General features: G+C 41.9%; 1 protein-coding gene across 6 annotated transcripts in view; it reads right to left on the bottom strand.

Moving 5' to 3' along the window:
* Positions 1–23,818, bottom strand: part of PTGR2 (prostaglandin reductase 2) — a 29,360-nt gene extending 5,542 nt beyond the window's left edge. The window contains exons 1-8 of one of the 6 annotated variants that reach the window (XM_064375025.1): positions 23,234–23,382; positions 22,438–22,532; positions 16,323–16,406; positions 14,268–14,386; positions 6,548–6,739; positions 3,853–4,023; positions 1,190–1,399; positions 305–426 (exon numbers count right to left, since the gene is read on the bottom strand). In XM_064375025.1, the coding sequence (XP_064231095.1) occupies positions 305–426; positions 1,190–1,399; positions 3,853–4,023; positions 6,548–6,739; positions 14,268–14,386; positions 16,323–16,359 (851 nt within the window). In that variant the 5' untranslated portion in view covers positions 16,360–16,406; positions 22,438–22,532; positions 23,234–23,382. Of the gene's footprint in view, positions 1–304; positions 427–1,189; positions 1,400–3,852; positions 4,024–6,547; positions 6,740–14,267; positions 14,387–16,322; positions 16,407–22,437; positions 23,383–23,799 lie in introns of those variants that run through there. The other 5 variants (XM_064375026.1, XM_064375029.1, XM_064375028.1 and 2 more) reach the window with 5 other exon arrangements.
* Between the last annotated feature and the right edge of the window lie 589 nt (positions 23,819–24,407).

The following is a 24,407-nucleotide window of genomic DNA, read 5'->3' as shown; positions in this document are numbered from 1 at the left end:
ATTCTTCTGCCTCAGCTTCCTGAGTAGCTGGGACTACAGGCACGCACCACCACGCCCGGGTAATTTTTGTATTTTTAGTAGAGACGGAATTTCACCATACCAGCCAGGCTGATCTGGAACTCCTGACCTCAGGTGATCCACCCTCATCGACCTCCCAAAGTGCTGGGATTATAGGCATGAGCCACCTCGCCCAGCCTAAAGTTTTATTTAATAAAGTATCTATGAAGAACAATAGATTTCATACACATCTATGATATTTAAATCCCCTTGAACCTGGTAATAAGGGCAAAGGGGAAGAACACACCTTGTGATGTTTCTTTCTTTCTGGATTGCCTCTATAGCAGTGGATAGCGGGGGAGGATAAGGCACATCTTTGTTGTACTGAGAAATCTGACCACACAGGATGATGTGGCTGTTCTCATTCATCTGCATAGAGAAAACTGATGATAAAATATCCCTTTCCTACGTGTACTGATTTTATAGCTGCCACAACGAAAGCCTCCTTGACTATTTATTCATCCTTTTTTATCAACTAATTCAATTTTTTTAAAAAAATTTACCTGTTAGAGGTATTTAAGAATTTTAAGTAGTTAGAAATAATTACATTCCAAAGGAACATAGAGGCAAATAAATGTTTGGTAATCAGCAAAAGAATTACATTAGTTGTTGTTGCTACTTATTAGTAGTAGAACTGTATTTTTTTAGATTTAAATAATTTAATATCAACTGCAAATAATTTTACATGCAGCAAAGGACTATGTAGTGTTAATACCTCATGTTAATATTTTATAATATTGTTAGTAAATATACATAAATACATGCAGTCTATGAAACCCATTCTCTACACAAGGTCTGGGGCCATGGCTGTGAGTTGGTCAGTGGTGAGTCAGGGGTCAGAACTTCACCATTTCAACAATGCAAATGTAATTTTTCACAAAAATAAACCAAAAGTGAAAAATACAATATTGGTAGCAAATAACTGAAACTGAAGTTCATAGTACAAATCTGCAAGTGAATGGAAGTAGATACCAGCAAGCTCCTTTGTATCACTTAAATACAATACTGATCATCACATTACGTCACAATAATCCCTCCGATTTTATAAATTTTTTTTTTCAGTATTAGGTAAAAATATATCATAACATATAAAATGCAGTATTCAAATTTGTAATAGAAATCAGCAAACAACCTGACTTATCACTGTATCACTGATGTCACCGCCAACATTGTCAAAATAAACATCCACTCCAGCTGGGCATGATTCACGGAGTTGTTCTGCCACATTCTCTTTTTTATAATTAATTGCAGCATCAAAGCCCAGTTCTGAGGTCAAAAGGATGCATTTCTCATGTGTTCCACAAATTCCCACCACTCTGGAACAACCTAATAAACGGCCAATCTAAGGGCGAAATTTGAAAATTAAATGGCTTTGTCACATCAAAATGTAAAAATGTAAAAGTATACAAGATATTACAGGTATATGACCGTGTTCATTATAATTTAAGTTAGATTAAGCTGCTTTTAATGAAAATTCATTTGAAACTACAAGAACTGAGGGCAATGTCATCCTAAAAAAAATTATTAAAATGGAATAAAGTTAGATTTATGTTCCTTAATATATGATGGGGATATATCCCAATAAACACATCGTTAGATGAAAATCTCCTAAACAAAAAATGCATTTAATATGTCTTCTTTTGTTTGTTTCTTTTCTTCTTCTTCTTTTTTTTTTTTTTGGCATTTAATATGTCTAACCTACTGAATATCATAGCTTAGCCTAGCCTACCTAAAACATGCTTAGAACAGTTATGGCTGGGCAAAATCATCTGGCAACACAGTACACCATAGAGTACCACTCGTTACCCTCATGACCACATGGCTGACCAGGAGCTACAGCTCATTGCTGCTGCCCAGCATCTCGAGATCGAGTGTCATACTGATATCACTAGCCTGGGAAAAGACCAAAATTCAACATTCAAAGTATGGCTTCTACTGAATGCATAGGGCTTTTGTGTCATTGTAAAGTAGAACCATCATAAGTTGGGGACCATCTGTAGTTTAAATGTTAAAATATCACAATTTTTGGCTTGCACTCATTGAAAAATATAAAATCAAAGAAGAAATAATAATTAAATTAAAAAAATAAAATTTCGGCCGGGCGCGGTGGCTCACGCCTATAATCCCAGCACTTTGGGAGGTCGAGGCGGGTGGATCACAAGGTCAAGAGATCAAGACCATCCTGGTGAACAAGGTGAAACCCCTTCTCTACTAAAAATATAAAAAAATTAGCTGGGCATGGTGGCGCATGCCTGTAGTCCCAGCTACTCGGGAGGCTGAGGCAGGAGAATTGCTTGAACCCAGGAGGCGGAGGTTGTGGTGAGCCGAGACCGCGCCATTGCACTCCAGCCTGGGTAACAAGAGCGAAACTCTGTCTCAAAAAAAAAGAAAAGAAAAGAAAAGAAAAGAAAATTTCAGTCAGGCACAGTGGCTCACGCCTATAATCCCAGCACTTTGGGAGGCCGAGGTGTGCAGATCACCAGGTCAGGAGTTCAAGACCAGCCTGGCCAATATGGTGAAACCCCGTCTCTACTGAAAAAAAAAAAAATTAGCTGGGGATGGTGGTGCATGCCTGTAATCCCAGTTACTCAAGAGGCTGATGCAGGAGAATCGCTTGAACCCAGGTGGCAGAGGTTGCAGTGAGCTGAGATCACGCCACTGTACTCCAGCCTGGGCAACAGAGTGAGACTCCATCTAAAAAAAAAATAAAAATAAAAACAAAATTTAACAATTTAAATCTGATTTCATAAAAGGAATAATCAGATCCAAAACATCACACAAAATTCATTATTTTTCAAACTTGTGACAAACTAAAATCACAGCTCAGACACAATGTTTGTTTTTAATGGTTTCACATTACAAAGGCTATTACTTATAAAAGGATGTACTTTAATAAGATTTTTTTTTTCTTTTAAAGAGACAGGGTCTCACTCTATCACCCAGGCTGGAGTACAGTGGTGCAATCATAGCTCACTGTAACTTCGAATTCTTGGGCTCAAGTACTCTTCCTGCCTCAGCCTCTCAAGTAGCTAGAACAAAAGGCATGCCACCATGCTGGGCTAATTTATTTACTATAGAGTCTTACTATGTTGCCTAGGCTGGTCTTGAGCTCCCTCCTCAAGTAATCCTGCCACCCTGGCCTCCCAAAGCACTGGGATTGCAGGCATGAGCCACTGTGCCAGGCCCACTTCATAAAATTCTATCAAAATGTTTACATTTCTAGAATTCAATAAGTGCTTTCTTATTTGAGGATATTAATTTAAAATGTGAGTTTGACTTTTAATTCATGGAATTCCAAACAGCTTCTCTATCATTCTCTTCCTTATAATAATGAAAGCAAAGCTTTAGCATTTACTGCATCTATTTTTGGTTAACAGATAAGACACTAAAATCTACATTTTTCATACTGTTACTAAGAGAGTCTACGTGGGTGAAAACACCATTTATACAAGAAATGTGTGAAAGTCATTATAAATTTATTCAATTTTGGCTGGGCATGGTAGCTCATGCCTATAATCCCAGCACTTTGGGAGGCCGAGGCAGGTGATCTCTTGAGGCCAGGAGTTTGAGACCAGCCTGGCCAACACGGCAAAACCCCATCTCTACTAAAAATGCAAAAATTAGCCAAGTGTAGCAGTGCACACCTGTAGTCCCAGCTACTCTTGAGGCTGAGGCATGAAAAAAAAAATTATCCAATTTTATATTTTAAATGATATACATATATCTGGAATTTCAATTATGAATTATAACAATCCTCAAATAATCAGAAAATCAAATAATTTTCAGAAACTTTACCTGACCAGCCAAGGATCCACAGGCACCTGCAGCCCCACTGACAACCATTGTCTGATTAGATCCAGCAGTTATATGACCTTTCTCCTGTATTCCAATCAAGGAAGTCAAACCAGGCATACCTATAGCTCCAAGAAAATATGAAAGGTGTCCATTCACAAGTTGTGGGTCTACCTAAAATAAAATATGTACCCTTTTAGAATAATACTAGGAATTCCTGTTTTGAGAGAACAAAGTAGAGACAACGTGTATGAACTGAATTGTGTCTCACACAAAATTTATATATTAAAGCCTTAAGCCCCAATGTGACTTTATTTGGAGATGGGGACACAGCAAGAATGTGGCCCTCTGCAATCCAGGAGGAGTGGCCTCACCAGAAACCAAATTTTCCAGAACTCTGATCTTGGACTTCTAGCTTCCAGAACTGTGAGAAAATAAATTTCTGTTGTTTAAACCACCCAGCCTGTAGTATTTTGTTATGGCAGTCTGTCCATCAGTATAATAAACAATCCAATACGGTTTCCAGAAGAGTAAACCATTCATCAATCTTGCTAAAATTCTAAAATTTATTTGTAAAGAGTAAAAAACTATATTACTTCTCTATATTAAAAAGAAACTTAAAAAAAATTCCCACAAAAGAGACCAAATATTCTTTCTCGTTAATGCCCCGCTATGAAAAAAAAAAAAAAAAGGAAACGCTTAACACAAAAATACTTGGCAACATTGATTTTTAAGTCTCTGAGCAATTCCAAAGTAAACATTTACCTATAAAAATCAACTCAGGCCAGGCAAGGTGGCTCATGCCTATAATCCCAGCACTTTGGGAGGCTGAGGCAGGTAGATCATGAGGTCAGAAGTTCAAGACCAGCCTGGCCAAGATCCTGAAACCCCATCTCTACTAAAAATACAAAAAGTAGCCAGGCGTGGTAGTGGGCACCTGTAATCCCAGCTACTGAAGAGGGTGAGGCAAGAGAATCGCTTGAACCCAAACGGCAGAGTTTACAGTGAGCTGAGATCACACCACTGCACTCCAGCCTGGGTGACAGAGCCATACTCTGTTACAAAAAAAAAAAAAGAAAAAAAAATCAACTCAAACTCCAACAGTTCTCATTACTGATGCTTAAAATGTACCATAAAGGCTGGGCACAGTGGTTCATACCTGTAATCCCAGCACTTTGTGGGGCTGAGGCAGAAGGATCGGTTGAGGCCAGGAGTTCAAGACCAGCCTGGGCAACATGATGAGACTCTGTTTCTATAAAAAGTTTAATAAAAATGGCTGGGCACAGTGATTCATGCCTGTAATCCTAGCACTTTGGGAGGCCAAGGCGGACAGATTACCTGAGGTCAGGAGTTTGAGACTAGCCTGGCCAACATAGCAAAACCTTGTCTCTACTAAAAATACAAAAAATTAGCCGGGCGTAGTGGTGTATGTTTACCTGTAATCCCAGCTACTCAGGAGACTGAGGTGAGAGGATGGCTTGAACCCAGGAGGCCAGAGGTTGCAGTGAGCCAAGATCACTCCACTGCACTCCAGCCTGGGTGACAGAGTGAGATGCTGCCTCAAAAAATAAAAAATAAAAATAAAATAAAAGTCATTAGCAGACCCAGCCAGGCTATGCCTATTCTTTTGGAGGCTGCTCTGAAACAACTTTTATTATGTGAGCTACTTTCTCTACAATAAGATAACCTTTGTTCACCATGCCATTCCTCCCCTTTCCCTTCTTGTCGTCATTTCCCCCAAAAGCCTCAAGCCCCATTCCTTCACACTATAAAAACTTCAGTCAGACGCAGTGGCTCACGTCTGTAATTTCTGCACTTTGGGAGGCTGTGGTGGGAGGATTACTTGAGCCTAGGAGTTTGAGACCAGCCAAGGCAACACAGTGAGACCCTGTCTCTAAAATAAACAAACAAGCACAGAAACAAAAAAAACCCTTCAACCATCAGGCCCCTCCTTTAAGTCTCCCATTCTGTGAGGCTCCAGTGCACATGCATGAATTAAAATGTTTTTCTCCCCTGCTTCATGAAACCTATGGTTCAAGTTTAAAAAAAAGAAGTAAAGAAAAAATAATATTCACATCCACAATGTTTAAAAAAAATGAAAAAGAAAAAAGATAAAACAATAAATAAAATGGTTTTTCTCTTGTTAATCTGTTTATTATCAATTTAATAGGCTTAATTAACAAACATTCAGAAGGAAAATTTAAACTTCCCTACACAGCTAACAGTGGAAAAGGAACAAAGGCTTTCAGCATTTTAGCAGCTAGCTAAAAGAAAATATATGCTTTTAGGCCGGGCGCGGTGGCTCACGCTTGTAATCCCAGCACTTTGGGAGGCTGAGGTGGGTGGATCACGAGGTCAACAGATTGAGACCATCCTGGTCAACATGGTGAAATCCCGTCCTACTAAAAATATTAAAAAAAAATTAGCTGGGCATGGTGGCGCATGCCTGTAATCCCAGCTACTCAGGAGGCTGAAGCAGGAGAATTGCCTGAACCCAGGAGGCGGAGGTTGCAGTGAGCCGAGATCGCGCCATTGCACTCCAGCCTGGGTAAAAGAGCGAAACTCCGTCTCAAAAAAAAAAAAAAAAGAAAACAGATGCTTTTATGTTTCTCTGATTACAAACACAACTGAGTATCAAATGCACAAAGTGAGAATTACATGGGGAAAAAAATCAGATATTTTCATATATATATATCACCTTTTCAAGGCTATTTCCATCCAGAATAACCTTGCTCTGCCAGGGCCAATAGAAAGAAGTCACAAAATCGCCTTTAGTCAAATTTGTGTGTTTGCTTTCTTCTATAATTCCAATACCTCCACCATCAACCACTTGAGATAGCTGCCAAGGTGTTATATAATCAGTGCCAGTGTCTTCATTCATTCTACAACGCTAAAAAAAACCACATTGAGATAATGTTATTCAATATCAAACCACTCGAATTTACCCAGTGACTAAAAGTATATAATGAGTAGTGTATCACATACAATACACAAAAATCAATTCAAAATAGATTAAAGATTTAAACATAAGTCCTGAAACAACATGATGACTATAGTTAATGACAATGTATTGTATACTTGAAAACTGCCACTGGCCAGGCGCGGTGGCTCACACCTGTAATCCCAGCACTCTGGGAGGCCAAGGCGGGTGGATCACCTGAGGAATTCAAGACCAGCCTGCCCAACATGGTGAAACCCCATCTCTACAAAAATACAAAAATTACCTGGGCATGATGGCAGGTGTCTGTAATCCTAGCTACTCGGGAGGCTGAGGTGGAAGAATCACTTGAACCTAGGAGGCAGAGGTTGCAGTGAGCCGAGATTGCACCACTGCACTCCAGCCTGGGTGACAGAGTGAGAGCTCATCTCAAAAAAAAAAAAAAAAAAAAAAAAAAAAACTTGCCAAAAGGATAAATTCCAAGTGTTCTCACCACAAACGATAAGTATATGATGTAATCCATGTTAATTAGCATGTTAGCATGATATAGCTACTACACAATGTAAACATATTTGAAAATATCACGTTGTACACCATAAACATAGACAATTTTTTTTTTGAGACGGAGTCTCGCCCTATCACCCAGGCTGGAGTGCAGTGGTGCCATCTCGACTCACTGCAACCTCTGCCTCCCGGGTTCAAGCAATTCTTATGCCTTAGCCTCCCTAGTAGCTGGGACTACAGGCATGTGCTACCATGCCTGGCTTATTTTTGTATTTTTAGTAGAGATAGGGTTTCACCAAATTGGCCAGGCTGATCGTCTCGAACTCCTGACCTCATGATCCACCTACCTTGGCCTCCTAAAGTGCTGGGATTACAGGCATGAGCCACCATGCATGGCAACAATTTTATTTGTCAATAAATTTGTTTTTAAATAAATTTTAAAGTTGTGGTGATAGTTGCAAAGCTCTGAATATTTGAAAGTGACTGAATTGTACATTTAAATGCATGAAATGTATGCTAGTGAATAAAGCTAAAATTTTTACAGAATTACTTAAGGAAATTAAAGTAATATTATACACAATATACTAGCAAAAATAATACAAAATACTTTTTTGATGGTTTCAAGGGATTGTGGCCAATTAGATACACTCACATGTTGCTGATATAATACAACTACTTTTTATGGAAAACAAACTAGCAACATATAGGCCATAAAACTTGATTTCTTCTGGGCTAGCAATTCTGTCTCCCCATTGAAAATAACCCAAAAAGAAGTGACCAAGCACTTTCCCTATTTCATGCCCCCTAACTACAGACAAATGCTCTCTTCACCTCTCAAAGACAGAGTGCCACAGTCGTACCACACCCTGTCTCAAGAGGAGGGCTAACAACTTCTCTGGGTAGCAGTCAAGGCTCTCTTCCTCTTGCCTCTATCATGAAATCCAAAATGTAGAGGACCACAGCATGGACCAGGAAATGGAAAACATGGAAGGACTCTTGATTAAGGGGTCCCATGTGGTTCAGTTTACCCGGGTAAAAAACAAAACAGAGAATTAATGCAGAAGCTTCTGTAAGAATACATTTACTTCTGCTTGTGTGCTACCTCCCATCTATTCCTTAAAAGCAAGCGCAGCCATAGACACCAGCCAGACCAAGGGCCTGATACTTAAACACAGCTAGTAGAAAAAATGGAAATAAGTTCTGTGAGATATAGGGAAAAAAATCTACTTTTTTTCCTACTTTCACCACTCAACACAACACTTCTAAAAACAGATGTGGAAGGGTATTTCCCTATATACCAACCAAGCAATTCTGCAGAGGACATCAACTGGGTGTCCCCTAATTCAATTCAACTGTGACACTATCTACCTGGATATAGTGTCAGGTCCCATAGATTAAGGGCTCTGTCCCACAAGACTGCACCTACTTCAGATGCCAATCTTAAATCTTAGGTTATGGTCTGTACTTCTGACAAACTGGCCATAAATCAGTGTCTCCACTCTACCCTCTCCTTTGGTTTAATTTGCTAGAGCACCTCAAGAACTCAGAGAAATAGTTTACTTACATTTACTTTTTATTATACAGGATATTACAAAGGATACAGATAAATAGCCAAATAAAAATAAAAATTAAAAAAAGACCAAACGGCCGGGCGCAGTGGCTCACGCCTGTAATCCCAGCACTTTGGGAGGCCAAGGTGGGCAGATCAAGAGGTCAAGAGATCAAGACCATCCTGGCCAACATGGTGAAACCCTGTCTCTACTAAAAAATACAAAAATTAGCTGGGCATGGTAGTGCACACCTGTAGTCCCAGCTACTCGGGAGGCTGAGGCAAGAGAATTGCTTGAACCCGGGAGGTGGAGGTTGCAGTGAGCAGAGATCGTGCCACTGCACTCCAGCCTGGCGACAGAGCTAGACTCCGTCTCAAAAAAAAAAAAAGAAAAAAAAAAGAGACCAAAAAAACTAACAAAAAACAAATTAATGAATTAAAAAAAAAATGAACAGCCAAATAGAAGAGATACACGGAGCAAGGTATACGGGAAAAGGCAAGGAGTTTCCACACCCTCTCCGGTACATCACCCTACAGGAATCTCCACGTGTTCAGCTATCTGAAAACTCCTTAACCAGGTCTTTTAGGGTTTTGATGAAGGTTTCTTTATGTAGGCATGATTGATTAAATCACTGCCCATTGGTGATAAACTCAATCTTCATCCCTGTCCACTACCTGATGTATGACTAAAGTTCCAACCTCTGATCATTTGGTTGGTTGCCTTGGTAACCAGCCCCCATCCTGAGGCTATTCAGGAGCCCCCAGCCACTAGTCATCTCATTAGCATACAAAAAGACATCTTGGAGATTCCAAGGGCTTTAGGAATTGTGTGCCAGCAAAGAGTAAGAACACCAAATATTTCCTATTATAAATCACAATATCACACAAGTAATTCCCTATAGCTAAACAAATGATGTTAATACAATAGAATGTTATTAACCACCAAAATAATAATATTTGAACTAGTTTTTCATATAAAGTCACTTAAAGAATATGAAAATGCTCAGTATGGTGGCTTACACCTGTAATCCAAGTACTTAGGTAGGCTGAGGCTGGCGGATCACTTGAGGTCAGGAGTTCCAGACCAGCCTGACTATGGAGAAACCCGGTCTCTACTAAAAATACAAAATTAGCCAGATGTAGTGACGCATGCCTGTAGTCCCAGCTACTCGGGAGGCTGAGGCAGAAGAATTGCTTGAACCCGGAAGGCAGAGGTTGTGGTAAGCCGAGATCACACCACTGCACTCCAGCCTGGGCAAAAAGAGCGAAACTCTGTTTAAAAAAAAAAAAAAAAAAAAAAAAGAATATAAAAGCACACCTATAAACCCACCACTTTGGAAGGCTGAGGCAGGATGATCGCTTGAGGCCCAGACTTTGATGCAGAGTCTCACTCTGTTGCCCAAGCTGGAGTGCAGTGGTGTGATCTCAGCTCACTGCAACCTCCACCTCCCGGGTTCTGGCAATTCTCCTGCCTCAGCCTCCCAAGTACCTAGGCTTACAGGAGCATGCCACCACACCCAGATAATTTTTTGTATTTTAGTAGAGATAGGGTTTCACCTTGTTGCCCAGGCTGGTCTTTAACTCCTGAGCTCAGGCGATCCACCTGCCTCTGCCTCCCAAAGTGCTAGGATTACAGGTGTGAGCCACTGCGCCCAGGTACTTTTTTTTTTTTTTTTTGGTTTCCACAGGAAGGAACCAGGAAAGCAGGGCAGGTAACCTTGAGTACATTACATGACAGTTTTAATAATGCCAGAGAGCTCTGATATACAGGGGTGGTTCTTAGTTGTGCAGCATCTGGCCCCGGGGTGATTTATGGCAGGGGAATGTGAGGTAGATAGAGGAAGTGTTTAGGGATATGGGCTTTGGATTGGTTGGTTTGTATATGAATGGCAAGACTCAAAGGCAAGTTGTTATCTCTAAAAATACACAAATCCTGCCAGGGACCGTTTCTCTAGGATTCACAAGTCCTCTAAGATGTCAAAGCATCATAAAATACACTAAATTAAAAACATGACTAATACAAAGCTTGAGCAGAAGGGGGCACTGATGTGTTACAAAAGAAAGACATCCACTGAGACAAGGGTGTGAGCATAATTGGCAGCCTTCACTGAGCCTGGACAGGTAAACGAGTCATATTATGTAGCTTTTTTTTTTTTGAGACAGTCTTCCTCTGTTGCCCAGGCTGGAGTGCAGTGGCATGATCTCGGCTCACTGCAACCTCTACCTCCTGGGCTCAAGCGATTCTCCCACCTTACCCTCCTGAGTAGCTGGAACTACAGGCATGTGCCACCATGCCTGGCCAATTTTTTTGTATTTTTAGTAGAGACGGGGTTTCCCCATGTTGGCCAGGCTAGTCTCAAACTCCTGACCTTAGGTGATCCACCCACCTCGGCCTCCCAAAGTGCTGGGATTGATTACAAGGGGGAGCCATCAAGCCCAGCTCAGGTTATGTAGCTTCTTAGACCATGTCAAGGCTGATTGGTCTCAATCCCAAAATTAATGGGAAGCCATTAAGTCACTTTAAGCAAGGTGACACAATTAGTTGCTGTTATAAAAAAATCACTCTGGCTGCAGTGTGAAAAATGGCTTAAAGGGGCAAAGAGTGCATGCAAGGGTACCTACTCTATTAGGAAAGAAACAATGCTGATTCAGACTAGGTAGACTTCCCTGGAATTACTAAGACATGGACTGAATTGAGAGGTATTTAGGAGGTGGGATCCAGAGGACCTGGTGACTGACTGACAGAATATGGAGAACCAAAGAGGCAAAATTCTCAAGCCTGTGCTTTCTAGCATGAAATGAGTAAGCAGACAAGATATTTACTTCCCTGGAGGAAAAGGGGGTTTTTGGTTTTTGTTTTTGCTTTGAGGCTGGGAGTGTTTAAAGTGAAGATCTTGAATTCAATTCATATTATAATCCTAGTTGTTCCATCATTTTTCCTCCCCAAAAATCTTTTTTTTTTTTTTTAAGAGACAGGGTCTCAGCCAGGTACAGTGGCTTACACCTATGATCCAAACACTTTGGGAAGCTAGGGGAGGCAGATTGCTTGAGCTCAGGAGTTCTGGGCAATGTAGCAAAACCATCTCTACAAAAAATACAAAAATCAGCCAGGCAAGGTGGCACACGCCTATAGTCCCAGCTACTCCAGAGGCTTAAGTGGGAGGATCACTGAGCCCAGGAGTTCAAGTGAGGGGCAATGAGCCGTGATCGCACCACTGTACTACTCCAGCTAAAGGGACATAGTGAGACCCTGTCTCAAAAAAAAAAAAAAAAAAAAAAAGGCAATTTCGTCATGAGGGCTCTGCTTTCGTGAATGGACTAATGCCATTATGGCAGCAGTGGGTTCCGGATAAAAGAATGAGTTTGGCTCTTTCTCCATGCTTTTGCTTGTACTCTCTTTCTTTTATTCTATCTATCTATCTATCTATCTATTTATTTATTTATTGTTGGGTTTTTTTGAGATGGAGTCTCATCCTGTCACCGGCCAAATGTACCTTCTTAAGGACAATGCTCTCCCACCAAGGGGCAGCCCTTGCCCAATCCTCCCTCCAACCACAGCTGAACGGATTCAGAAGGCCATCTGACCCCTGGACAGCCAACCCATAGGTGGTGTGGTAGGCAAAATAATGGTCTCACAAAGATATCCATGACCTAATCCCTGAAACTTGTGAATATGTTATCTTATATGGCAAAAGAGACTTTGCAAATGTAATTAAGTTAATGATCTTGAGATCAAGAAATTATTCTGGACTATCCCAGTGGGCTCAATGTAATCACAAAGATCCTTGTAAGAGGGAGGAATAAAAGTTAGAGTTCAGAGATCTAACCACTGAAGCAGAGACTAGAGAAATGCAAAGTTACGAGCCAAGGAATGTGGGCAGCCTTCAGAAGATGGACCAAGCAAGGAAACAGATGGTCCCTAGAGCCTCCAGAAGAAATGCAGCCCTGCCAACATCTTCATTTTAGCCATGTAAGACCAATTTTGGATCTCTGATCACTAAAAATAAATTTTTGTTTGAAGTCACTAAGCTGCCAGGGGCTGTGGCTCATGCCTATAATCCCAGCACTTTAGGAGGCTGAGGTGGGCAGATCGCCTGAAGTCATGAGTTCAAGACCAGGCTGGATAACCTGGTGAGACCCCATCTCTACTAAAAATACAAAAAATTAGCCGGGCATGGTGGTGCATGTCTATAATCCCAGCTACTCAGGCGGCTGAGGCAGGAGAATCTGAATTTTTAATTTTTTGTAGAGACAAGGTCTCACTCTGTTGTCCAGGCTAGTCTTGAACTCCTGGGCTCAAGCAATCCTGCCTTGGCCTCCCAAAGTGCTAAGATTATAGGCATGAGCCACCATGCCCAGACGAGACTCTTAATAGCAGGGGGTAAACTGACATATATAGCTGTGCTTGTCATGGCCATGGGATGAAGTTAGAAGTGAGGAAGAGACTGTATGACCTCTGACAGAAGTAAAGCAAGAAGCCAGCTCAAAGAGCCAAAGTCCCTGTGCCTAATGGCTTCTTATTTGTAGTCTGGTAATATATACCTTTTCAATAAATCTTCTTTATCTAGAGGTAGCATAACTGAGTCTGTTCCTTTCAAAAAGAGATCAACTACAGGGCTGAGCACAGTGGCTCACACCTGTAATTCCAGCAGTTCAGGAGGCCAAGGTGGGAGGATTGCCTGAGCCCAGCAAAACTGAGACCAGCTTGGACAACATAGAAAGACCTCATCTCTTAAAAAAAAAAGAAGAAAAAGAAAATAAGGTCAACTAGAAATAAATAAAGATTCCAGCTGGGTGTGCGATGGCTCACACCTGTAATCCCAGCACTTAGGGAGGCCGAGGCAGGTGGATCACAAGGTCAGGAGTTCGAGACCAGTCTGGCCAATATGGTGAAACCCTGTCTCTACTAAAAAAAATATGAAACTTTGCCAGGCATGGTGACATATGCCTGTAGTCCCAGCTACTCGGGAGGCTAAGGCAGGAGAATCGCTTGAATCCAAGAGGTGGAGGTTGCAGTGAGCCAAGATCGCGCCACTGCACTCCAGCCTGTGTGACAGAGTGAGACTCTGTCTCAAAAAAAAAAAAAAAAAGATTTCATATATAGCCTGTCTTGTAAAGTGGATCTAAGATAATTTGCAATCCTATTTTACCATTTTCAAGCTTTATTTACTACTGGAAAGTAATCTGAACATTTGAAAACACCTGAACCACATACATGTACTATTATTATCTATTCCCCCTACAACATTCCTTAATTTCACTAGTGAATAAAAATGAAGGCAATCTGTAATTCAAAGGTATCAATATATAACTGCTCAAATATTTACCAATCTATAAGGCGACTGCACAATAAAATTCAGATACAACAACATGAAAAACAATAAAATAAAGTTATTTTACACCAAGTTACGACATCCTGATTCTTACCATGTAAGGATCCACAGAAAGATAAAGAGTTCTAACTTGTACTTGTCCTTCATTGATATTATCTGGTAAACAGACTTCTTCCATTCGGAAATTCTCTGCCACTGGATTACCATTTTTTCCTAAAATAATAGGCAAAAATATAAAGTAAGTAGGGTCACTTCACTACACACTTTTTTTTTTTTGAGACAGAGTCTTGCTCTATTACTGAGGCTGCAGTGCAGTGGTGCAATCTTGGCTCACTGCAACCTCCGCCTCCTGGGTTCAAGTGGTTCTCCTGACTCAGCCTCTCGCTGGGATTACAGGCATGCACCACCATACAGGCTAATTTTTTGTATTTTTAGTAGAGACAGGGTTTCACCATGCTAACCAGGCTGGTCTCAAACTGCTGACCTCGTGATCCACCCACCTTGGCCTCTGAAAGTGCTGAGATACACTTACTATTCTTTTTTTTTTTTTTTTTTTGAGATGGAGTCTCACTCTGTCGCCCAGGCTGGAGTACAGTGGCGCAATCTCGGCTCACTGCAACCTCCGCCTCCTAGGTTCAAGTGATTCTCTGCCTCAGCTTCCCGACTAACTGGGATTACAGGCGCCCACCACCATGCCTGGCTAAATTTTGTATTTTTAGTAGAGATGGGGTTTCAACATCTTGGCCAGCCTGGTCTTGAACTCCTGACCTCATGATCCACCTACCTTGGCCTCCCAAAGTGCTGGGATTACAGGTGAGCTACCAACCCAGTCATACTTATTATTCTTTAAAGGGTCACTTTAGGATTCAGAGCACTTCCTTTTAAAACAGGCACAAGTAAATCTACATTGTTTTGTAATTCTTCTCTAACTATAGAAATGACTCCGTATGTATTTCTTTTTTTAAGAGACAGGGTTTTACTCTGTCACCCAGGATAGAGTGCAGCTAAACTTTCCTTCCTCATTTTAAGAAGCAAATAGAAACTTAAATGAATACAAAAGTAATAATAATAAAATCTGAAAAATTAGAAAATTAGAAAATTTGAGGCATGAGAAAAATTTATAAGGAAAGATCATCATTATAGAAACTTAAATGAATATAAAAGTAGTAATAATAAACTCTGAAAAAACAGGAAGTAGGAAATTAGAAAATTTGAGGTAAGGCACTTTGGGAGGCCGAGGTGGGCAGATCACAAGGTCAAGAGATCAAGACTATCCTGGTCAATCAACATGGTGAAACCCCATCTCTACTAAAAATACAAAAATTAGCTGGGCGTGGTGGCACACGCCTATAGTCCCAGCTACTTGGTAGGCTGAGGCAGAATTGCTTGAACCCTGGAGGCGGAGGTTGTGGTGAGCTGAGATCGCACCATTGCACTCCAGCCTGGGCAACAAGAGTGAAATTCCATCTCAAAAAAAAAAAAAAGAAAGAAAATTTGAGGTATGAGAAAAGTTTGTAAGAACAAAAGGTTACCACTAGAAGGTTAGAAGGTACTCATCTTCAGATATGTTTAATGCAAATTTACTATCCATAGAATTATTAAATTTATACGGTGGGAATAGTACATAAAGATCTTAATCTAACTGCTCATTTTACTAAAATTGAAATCAGAAAAGTTGAGTGACTTCGGCAAGTGGGCAGCAAACAGTGACCCAAATCTTTCAGGTTACTTCCACACCGGTTTTTACAATGCAGTTTACATGTCAGCACTGATATAAGTTAGTACATTCCACATAAAAAAGAAAAGCAAATTTTAAGGACCAATAATACATACTCTAAAGAAGAAACAAAAGCCACATATATTTGTAATGTAACCTTTCAAATGTTATGATTCTAAAATACCTTATTTCACCAACAAATGCCTGGATAAGTTATCACCTGAAAGACTATTACACTGTTTAAAAATGGCCTTGATAAGGTATCACTTGAAAACAATTACATGGTTTAAAAACTGTCTTTTAATATCTTTACTAGTTAGTATCTAACTACTTTAATTTACCACATGAATATCACATTAGTTTTTATTCATTCCTTCATTTGCATTAATAATTATCAAAGACCACAGCTGTTCATTCTTCACAAATACATACCAGGTCGAGAATTCAATACCACTCTTTGAACAATCATTGCTCTGATTGGGCAGTGGTCTCACAAGATTTCTGTATAAAATACTCCTACAAATAGAAAAAATTTTTAATCACAAATAAGATTTGAAGTATTCAACAATTTAAAAATAAAAAAGAAGTCCATTTGTGTTTCTCAGTGAAGAAGGAGAAAAATCACATTTAGGATCCAAAAAAGACGAACTCTCCTGTCACAGTTTGCCTCCTAAAGCAAATATATGAAAAAAGACTACATCTAGTTAGAATTCTTAATAGGAACAAGTTCATTGAAGATTAAGTGAGGCAAAATGTGTTTGGTCTCAGATAATTCAAGCTCAGGCATCTTTAAGCACATCATCATGATGAAGCCTCCTACGGCTCAATTAAAAGAAAACAACACAAGGCTGGTCCAAAGGTAGGGAATTATCTCAACTGATTGTTCACAGTCAGTTACAGGCCAAATCCCTTGTTCTACGCTAGCCCCCTTCTCAATACTGCACTTGACTTGTTCTTAAATAAAGAAAAGAAAAAAACATAAAACAAACAATATGATACATTCCTCCAGAGCTAGCAGTTAATCTAGTGGCAAAATAAAAACACTAACTGCTTAATTGACATGTAATCACATTTTATTTTTTTTTAAGACAGAGTCTCACTCTGTCACCCAGGCTGGAGTGCAGTGGTGCGATCTCAGCTCACCGCAACCTCTGCTTCCTGGTTCAAGTGATTCTCCTGACTCGGACTCCCATGTAGCTGAGATTACAGGCGTGCACCACGACACCCTGCTAATTTTTTGGTATTTTTAGTAGAGACGGAGTTTCACCATCTTGGCTGGGCTGGTCTTGAACTCCTGACCTCAAGTGATACGTCCGCCTTGGCCTCCCAAAGTGCTGGGATTACAGGCATGAGCCAACACACCTAGCCACATAACCAAATTTTCAAAGGCTCTTCTATTCATTTACCAAAATGAAAATTCCTTTGCCTTCTTATCAGTGGTGAATTTTAAAAGAACAAAAATTTCTTAACAGTTTAGCTGATGATAAAAGTAATATATCAAAGGAATTTAAAAATCCTTACCTTATAGGAAATTCCATATCACAATACGGCCAATAAGTAAAGGATCAGTTTATTCTGTTGGGTTTTGTTTTTTGAGATAGGGTCTCGCTATGTTGCCCAGGCTGGTCTCAAGTGATCCTCCCACCTTGGCCTCCCAAAGTGCTGGGATTACAGGCGTGAGCCACTGCATCTGGCCAGTTTATTCTGGATTTACAATTTGAGCTAATGAAAGAAACAAAATGAAGTTCCAGTACTAGCACTAACTGACTTGTTGAAAATCACTTTGCTAGCCTGGCACAGTGGCTCACACCTGTAATCCCAGCACTTTGGGAGGCCAAGGCAGGTGGATCACGAGGTCATGAGATCAAGACCATCCTGGCCAACATCGTGAAACCCCCTTTACTAAAAATACAAAAATTTGCTGAGCGTGGTGGCAGAAGCTTGTAGTCCCACCTACTCAGGAGGCTGAGGCAGGAGAATGGCTTCAACCTGCGAGGCAGTGGTTGCAGTTAGCCAACATCGCACCATTGCAACAGAGTGAGACTCCATCTCAAAAAAAAAAAAGAAAGAAAGAAAGAAAAGAAAGAAAATCACTTTGCTTACTTTATCCACCAGTGAAAATTAGAAAATCAAGCCCTTAGTGTTACTATGTGCCAGGCACTCTTGTGAGTGCTTTGTACAGCTTTATTACTGGGATACATGCTGAGAAATATGACATTGTGTGATTTCATCGTTGTGTGAATATCAGAGTGTACTTACACAAATGTAGATGGTACAGATTACTAGACACCTAGGCTACGTGGTTTGGCCTATAACTTCCAGGGTACAAACCTATATGGCATATTGCTGTACTGAATGCTGCAGACAACTGAAACACAATGGTAAGTATTTGTGTATCTAAACATAGAAAAAGTACAATAAAAATATGGGATAAAAGATTTAAAAATATCAGGAGGCTGAGGCAGGAGAATTGCCTGAACCCAGGAGGCGGAGGTTGCGGTGAGCCGAGATCGCGCCATTGCACTCCAGCCTGGGTGACGAGCGAAACTCCGTCTCAAAAAAAAAAAAAAAAAAGATTTAAAAATAGTATCTCTATAGGGTACCTTAACATGAATGGAGCCTAGCAGAATAGAAGTTGCTCTGGGTGAGTCAGTGAGTGAGTGGTGAGGGAATGTGAAAGCCTAGGACATTACTGTAGGTTATTCAGACTTTATTAACACTATACACTTAGACTATACTAAATTTCTCAAAAAGTAAAGTAATAGGGCAGGTGCAGTAGCTCATGCCTGTAATCCTAGCACTTTGGGAGGCCAAGGCAGATGGATCATTTGAGGTCAGGAGTTTAAGACCAGCCTGGTCAACATGGAGAAATCCCGTCTCTACTAAAAATATAAAAAACTGCTGACCGTGGTGGCATGTGCCTATAATCCCAGCTATTTGGGAGGCTGAGGCAGGAGAATTGCTTGAACTCAGGAAGTGGAGGTGTGGTGAGCTGAGATTGCGCCACTGCACTCCAGTCTGGGTAACAGAGTAAGACCCTGTCTCAATAAATAAATAAATAAATAAATAAAAAGTAATTGCACTATAACGTTCTGATGACTATGACATCACCAGGCAAGAGGAATTTTTCAATTCCATTATAATGTTATGGGAGGCTCATCATCTGTCATTGTCTGAACCATCATTATGTGACAAATGACTGTATAATCTCACTGGTTGTGACAGGACAGCTAGTTGCCCTCAAAGACCATCCTCTCCTTCTGGACATTATGTTGCCCAGCTAAAAGACTACATTTTCCAACTTCCCCTTGAAGCAAATCACCGCCATCACAGATTTAAACATAAACACTATGCCATTATTATAACACCTAACAAAAGTAATAGTACAGGTAATTCCTTACCATCATCTAATGCACAGTGCATATTCAAATTTCCTGATTGTCTCAAAGATGTCTTTTTACAGTTGGTTCATTAAAATGAAAATTCAAGGTCCACATACCACACTTTGAGTCTCCTTCCCTGTTTATTTCATGCTCTTGATTTGTTTCTTCATTACTTTGTAGAATGTTCTCTGATTGCTTTCTCATGGTGTCACTTACCATCACAAAGTAAATGACTAGTTTTTAAAGAAAGAAGTAAAAGTCCCTTCTATCTCCTCCCCTTATCCATGACTGCTAGTTACATCTAGAGGCTTCATTACTTCAGGTTCAATTTTCAGGCGAGAATCTTTAAGGGCAGTGCCACATGCATTCATCACACTAAGAGGTCCATAATGTCATGTAGGGTTACATGTTTTAAAAAGGAAATTTTCTATAGAATCACCATGTGTCAATTATATAAGGGTTAAAAAGCCAAAGTATTCCAAGTTAAGTGGGTCTAAGAGTCCTTAAGTAGCTAGGCACGGTAGCTACTGCCTGTAATCCCAGCATTTTGGGAGGCTGAGGAGGCAAATCACCTGAGGTCAGGAGTCTGAGACCAGCCTGACCAACATGGAGAAACCCGGTCCCTATTGAAAATACAAAATTAGCTGGGCATGGTGGCACATGCCTGTAATCCCAGCTACTCGGGAGGCTGAGCCAGGGAAATCATTTGAACCGGGAGGCGGAGGTTGCAGTAAACTGAGATCATGCCATTGCATTCTAGCCGGGGCAATAAGAGCGAAACTTAGTCTCTCTTTTTTTTTTTTTTAAGACGGGGTTTCACCATGTTTGTCAGGCTGGTCTTGAACTCCCGACCTCAGGTGATCCGCCCACCTTGGCCTCCAAAGTGCTTGGATTACAGGCGTGAGCCACCGTGCCCGGCTGAAACTCAGTCTCAAAAAAAAAAAGTCCTTAGGTAGTAATAGAACCATAATGGCTACATTTTCAAAGCAATCTTTCCAAATGAAATGTCATATTTGCCCTCTTCTCTGTCAATGGTATGCTTTATTTCTTTAAAATATTAATATGTAGGGCCGGGCACGGTGGCTCAAGCCTGTAATCCCAGCACTTTGGGAGGCCAAGGCGGGTGGATCACAAGGTCAAGGATCGAGACCATCCTGGTCAACATGGTGAAACCCCGTCTCTACTAAAAATACAAAAAATTAGCTGGGCATGGTGGCACGTGCCTGTAATCCCAGCTACTCAGGAGGCTGAGGCAGGAGAATTGCCTGAACCCAGGAGGCGGAGGTTGCAGTGAGCCGAGATCGCGCCATTGCACTCCAGCCTGGGTAACAAGAGCGAAACTCCGTCTCAAAAAAATAAAAAATAAAATAAAATAAAAATAAAATATTAATATGTATATTATAGATTGGTCCAAACACTGCTTATCAGCATGAAAAATATACTATTATAGTTCTTTCATTCTGTATTAAATTAGAAACTTTTCAAGTGTCAAATACTACAGTTAATATAGGATAATTGTGTGATATCCCTCAATAGTACCAAAACCCCACACATTTATATACAGATAACTTGGCTGGGCATGGTGGCTCACACCTGTAATCCTAGCACTTTGGGAGGCTGAGGTGGATGGATCACTTGAGGTCAGGAGTTTGAGACCAGCCTGGCCAACGTGGTGAAATCCTGTCTCTACTAAAAATACAAAAATTAGCCAGGCATGGTGGTGTGCACCTGTAATCCCAGCTACTCGGAGGCTGAGGCAGAATTGCTTGAACCTGGGAGGCGGAGTTTGCAGTAATTGAGCCACTGCATTCCAGCCTGGGGGACAAGAGCAAAACTTGATCCCCCAAAAAATAAAGATAAATAAAATCTAGATAACTTTAGTCCTAAAATTAACAGCTAAAATAAGACACACCAAGTTCAAGATCTGAAAGATGGGTGGATTGTTAAATTCATCCCAAGTGGGGGAAAAAATTCAGCAAATCCTATTCACCTGGGATGATATTAAGTGCATTCCTACTTGCTGCTAATATTCCAAAATGATAACAGATGAATTTGCTCTGATGTGATGATAAAGAGCATGTTGAGTGTGTACCCTGCAGCCTGGTAAAAGGGAAAGGGCATTTAACTAGGAAGAACTCGTCCTGGTTCTAACCAGATGGGACCTTGGAAAAAGTCCCTTCTCTCAACCTGTTTCCTTCATGTTCCTAAATGCCAGGAACTGAGCAAATCTCATTTATTATCCTGTTTAAACCACTTCCCCCTCCATGACCCCCCCCAAAAAAAAAAAACTGTGAGGTTGGTAATATCCTCTCAATTTTATAGATGAGAAAAGGGGCCGGGCATGGTGGCTCAGGCCTATAATCCCAGCACTTTGGGAGGCTGAGGTGGGCGGATCACCTGAGGTCAGGAGTTTGAGACCAGCTTGGCCAACATGGTGAAACCTCATCTCTACTAAAAATACAAAAATTAGCCGGGCGTGGGGACAGGCACCTGTAATCCCAGCTACTCAAGAGGCTGAGGCTGGAGAATCGCTTGAACCTGGGAGGCGGAGGGTGCAGTGAGCCAAGATTGCGCCATTGTACTCCAGCCTGGGCGACAAGAGCAAAACTCCGTTTCAAAAAAAAAGCCAGGCGCGGTGGCTCACACCTGTAATCCCAGCACTTTCAGAGGCCAAGGCGGGTGGATCATGAGGTCAAGAGATTGAGACCATCCTGGCCAACATAGTGAAACCCTGTCTCCACCAAAATACAAAAAAAATTAGCTGGGTGTGGTGGTGCGCGCCTGTAGTCCCAGCTACTCGGGAGGCTGAGGTAGGAGAATTGCTTGAACCTGGGAGGCGGAGGTTGCAGTGAGCCGAGATCGCACACTGCACTCCAGTCTGGCGCCTGGCAACAGAGTGGGACTCTGTCTCAAAAAAAAAAAAAAAAGAGAGAGAGAGAGAAAGAGAGGTACAGAAAGATTGAATAATTTGCCCAGGGTCAAACAACTTGTACTAACGCTAGACCCCATACTCCAACACGGCACCTACTCTTTCCATCACATGAGCTTCCCACCACCTTTTAATACCCTTATTTCCTGCTGTATTTCTGCCACTAGCAACTAACTCTGTTGACCCCGCCTTGCTATAAAATGTGTCTTTCTGGGCCCAGCGCGGTGGCTCTCACCTGTAATTCCAGCACTTTGGGAGGCTGAGGTGGCAGAATCACTTGACGCCAGGAATTTGAGCTCAGCCTGGCCAACATGACGAAACCCGTCTCTACTAAAAATAGAAAAATTAGCTAGGCGTGGTGGCGGGTGCCTGTAGTCCCAGCTACACGGGAGACTGAGGCTGGAGAACCACCTGAGCCCAGGAGGTTGAGGTTGCAGTGAGCCGAAATGGAGCCAGGGCACTCCAGCCTGGCTGGGTGACAGAGTGATTTTGTCTCAAAAAGCAAACAAAACAAACACGTGTCTTTCTGGATCTCTCTGCCAGTCCTCTCCTCTCGTTCGGGTCTTCTTGGCCTCCACCCTCCTCTCCCCAAGTCTTGTATGTGGGGATTCCTACCCTGCTCTTCCCCTTCTCAGTGACCTCACCTTACCCTATAGCTCCAGCTACCAACCACTTTATATGGAAATTTGTATTAATTCGCGTCTCTAGCCCAGAATTTCAAACTAACTGCCCAGATCGTCAGCGCTAAGAGGACAAGGACTTGTCTGCTTTTTTCAACGAAGTGAGTCCAATCCCCTAAGCCCGGCACACGGTAGGTGCTCAACAAATCTGTGTTAAATGAAAGTTCCAGAGACACCTCAAACACCTCAAACCCTCAGGTTGCTTTCCCCCAAGAATTCAAAAACACCCCAAAACCTGTTTCTGCTTCTCGAGCATTCCCCATCTCAGTGTCCCGGGCAATAACACCAGTGTCCCCGGTAGCTCCGGGAAGACGCCTGGAAGTCACCCTGGTTGACAGTCTCCTCCCTCACCGCGGGGGCCCGAAACAGCTCCGAGAGCCAAAGTCCCAGCAGTCGCTCGCGCGTCGCTGACCGTCGTGGAGCCCAGGAGGAGCAAAATCTCGCGCGATTTGCGGGAAAGAGGGGCTGTATGATACGACCCCAGCTCGCCGCCAGGCTTCGGCCCTCCGTCTGCAGTACGCAGGCGCGCGACTAGGCCCGGCTCCGCGCCCCCTCCCCTACCAGGGGCGGGGTTTGGAAGTTTAGGGAAGATTCCTGGGCGCCCCACGTTTCCGGGAGAAGCAGGGGAAATGCAGACGGGCCAGGAAGAGTTATAAGTCTGGGCAAAGTGCGTTAATAAATTAACCGCGATTGGTTCCCTGTCGGCGTCCCCACTGCCTTGACTCAAAAAGTAAATCTTGCAACCTTGACCAGTAGGTTTACATTTAGCAGTCCTCGAAGAAGTTTTACTAGTTTTGTGGACTTCTCCCAGAACCTCGACTGGGAAATTATAGTGAGAGAGGGACCGTCAAGCCTACTCCTTGTTTTATAGATGGAGAAACTGAGTCTCGGAGAGCTGATGTGATTGGACGGCCTACCTTTCAGCTGGTTAGGGGCAGTGCTGGGATGAAACCCCTCTCTCTGGACGCTGATCCAGGGCCCCTTTGCACCTCTTTTATTTCACAAAGAATACCATATTCCTCAGATTACCCAGTGTGGGTTGATTTCTCAATTTCATTAATTATTAGTCGTCTCTTTTTGTGCCAGACTGGGTTGAGCAAAGTGTGTACCTAGGACAGCTTCGGATCCCCAGGGACTTCAAACTCTAAGAAAAATCATCTAAATTAGGCAGTATTAAGACTTGCTTGTATTCAGCCGGGCGCGGTGGCTCACGCCTGTAATCCCAGCACTTTGGGAGGCAGAGGCGGGCGGATCACTTGAGGTTGGGAATTCGAGACCAGCCTGACTCTACTAAAAATACAAAAATAGCTGGGCGTGGTGGCGCATGGCTGTAATCCCAGCCACTAGGGAGGCTGAGGCAGGAGAATCACTTGAACCCGGGAGGTGGAGGTTGCGGTGAGCCGAGATCATGCTATCGCATTCCAGCCTGGGCAAAAAGAGCGAAACTCTGCTCAGGAAAAAAAAAAAAAAAAAAAAAGAATTGCTTGTATTCGTGTGGGAGCTAATAGCTCAGCACGCGTCATGC

The sequence above is a fragment of the Aotus nancymaae genome, unplaced genomic scaffold, assembly GCF_030222135.1.
Source record: "Aotus nancymaae isolate 86718 unplaced genomic scaffold, 86718_ANA_hifiasm-v0.15.2.pri h1tg000011l, whole genome shotgun sequence".
In the NCBI taxonomy this organism is placed as follows: Eukaryota; Metazoa; Chordata; class Mammalia; order Primates; family Aotidae; genus Aotus; species Aotus nancymaae.
This window is presented reverse-complemented; position numbering and strand designations above follow the sequence as displayed.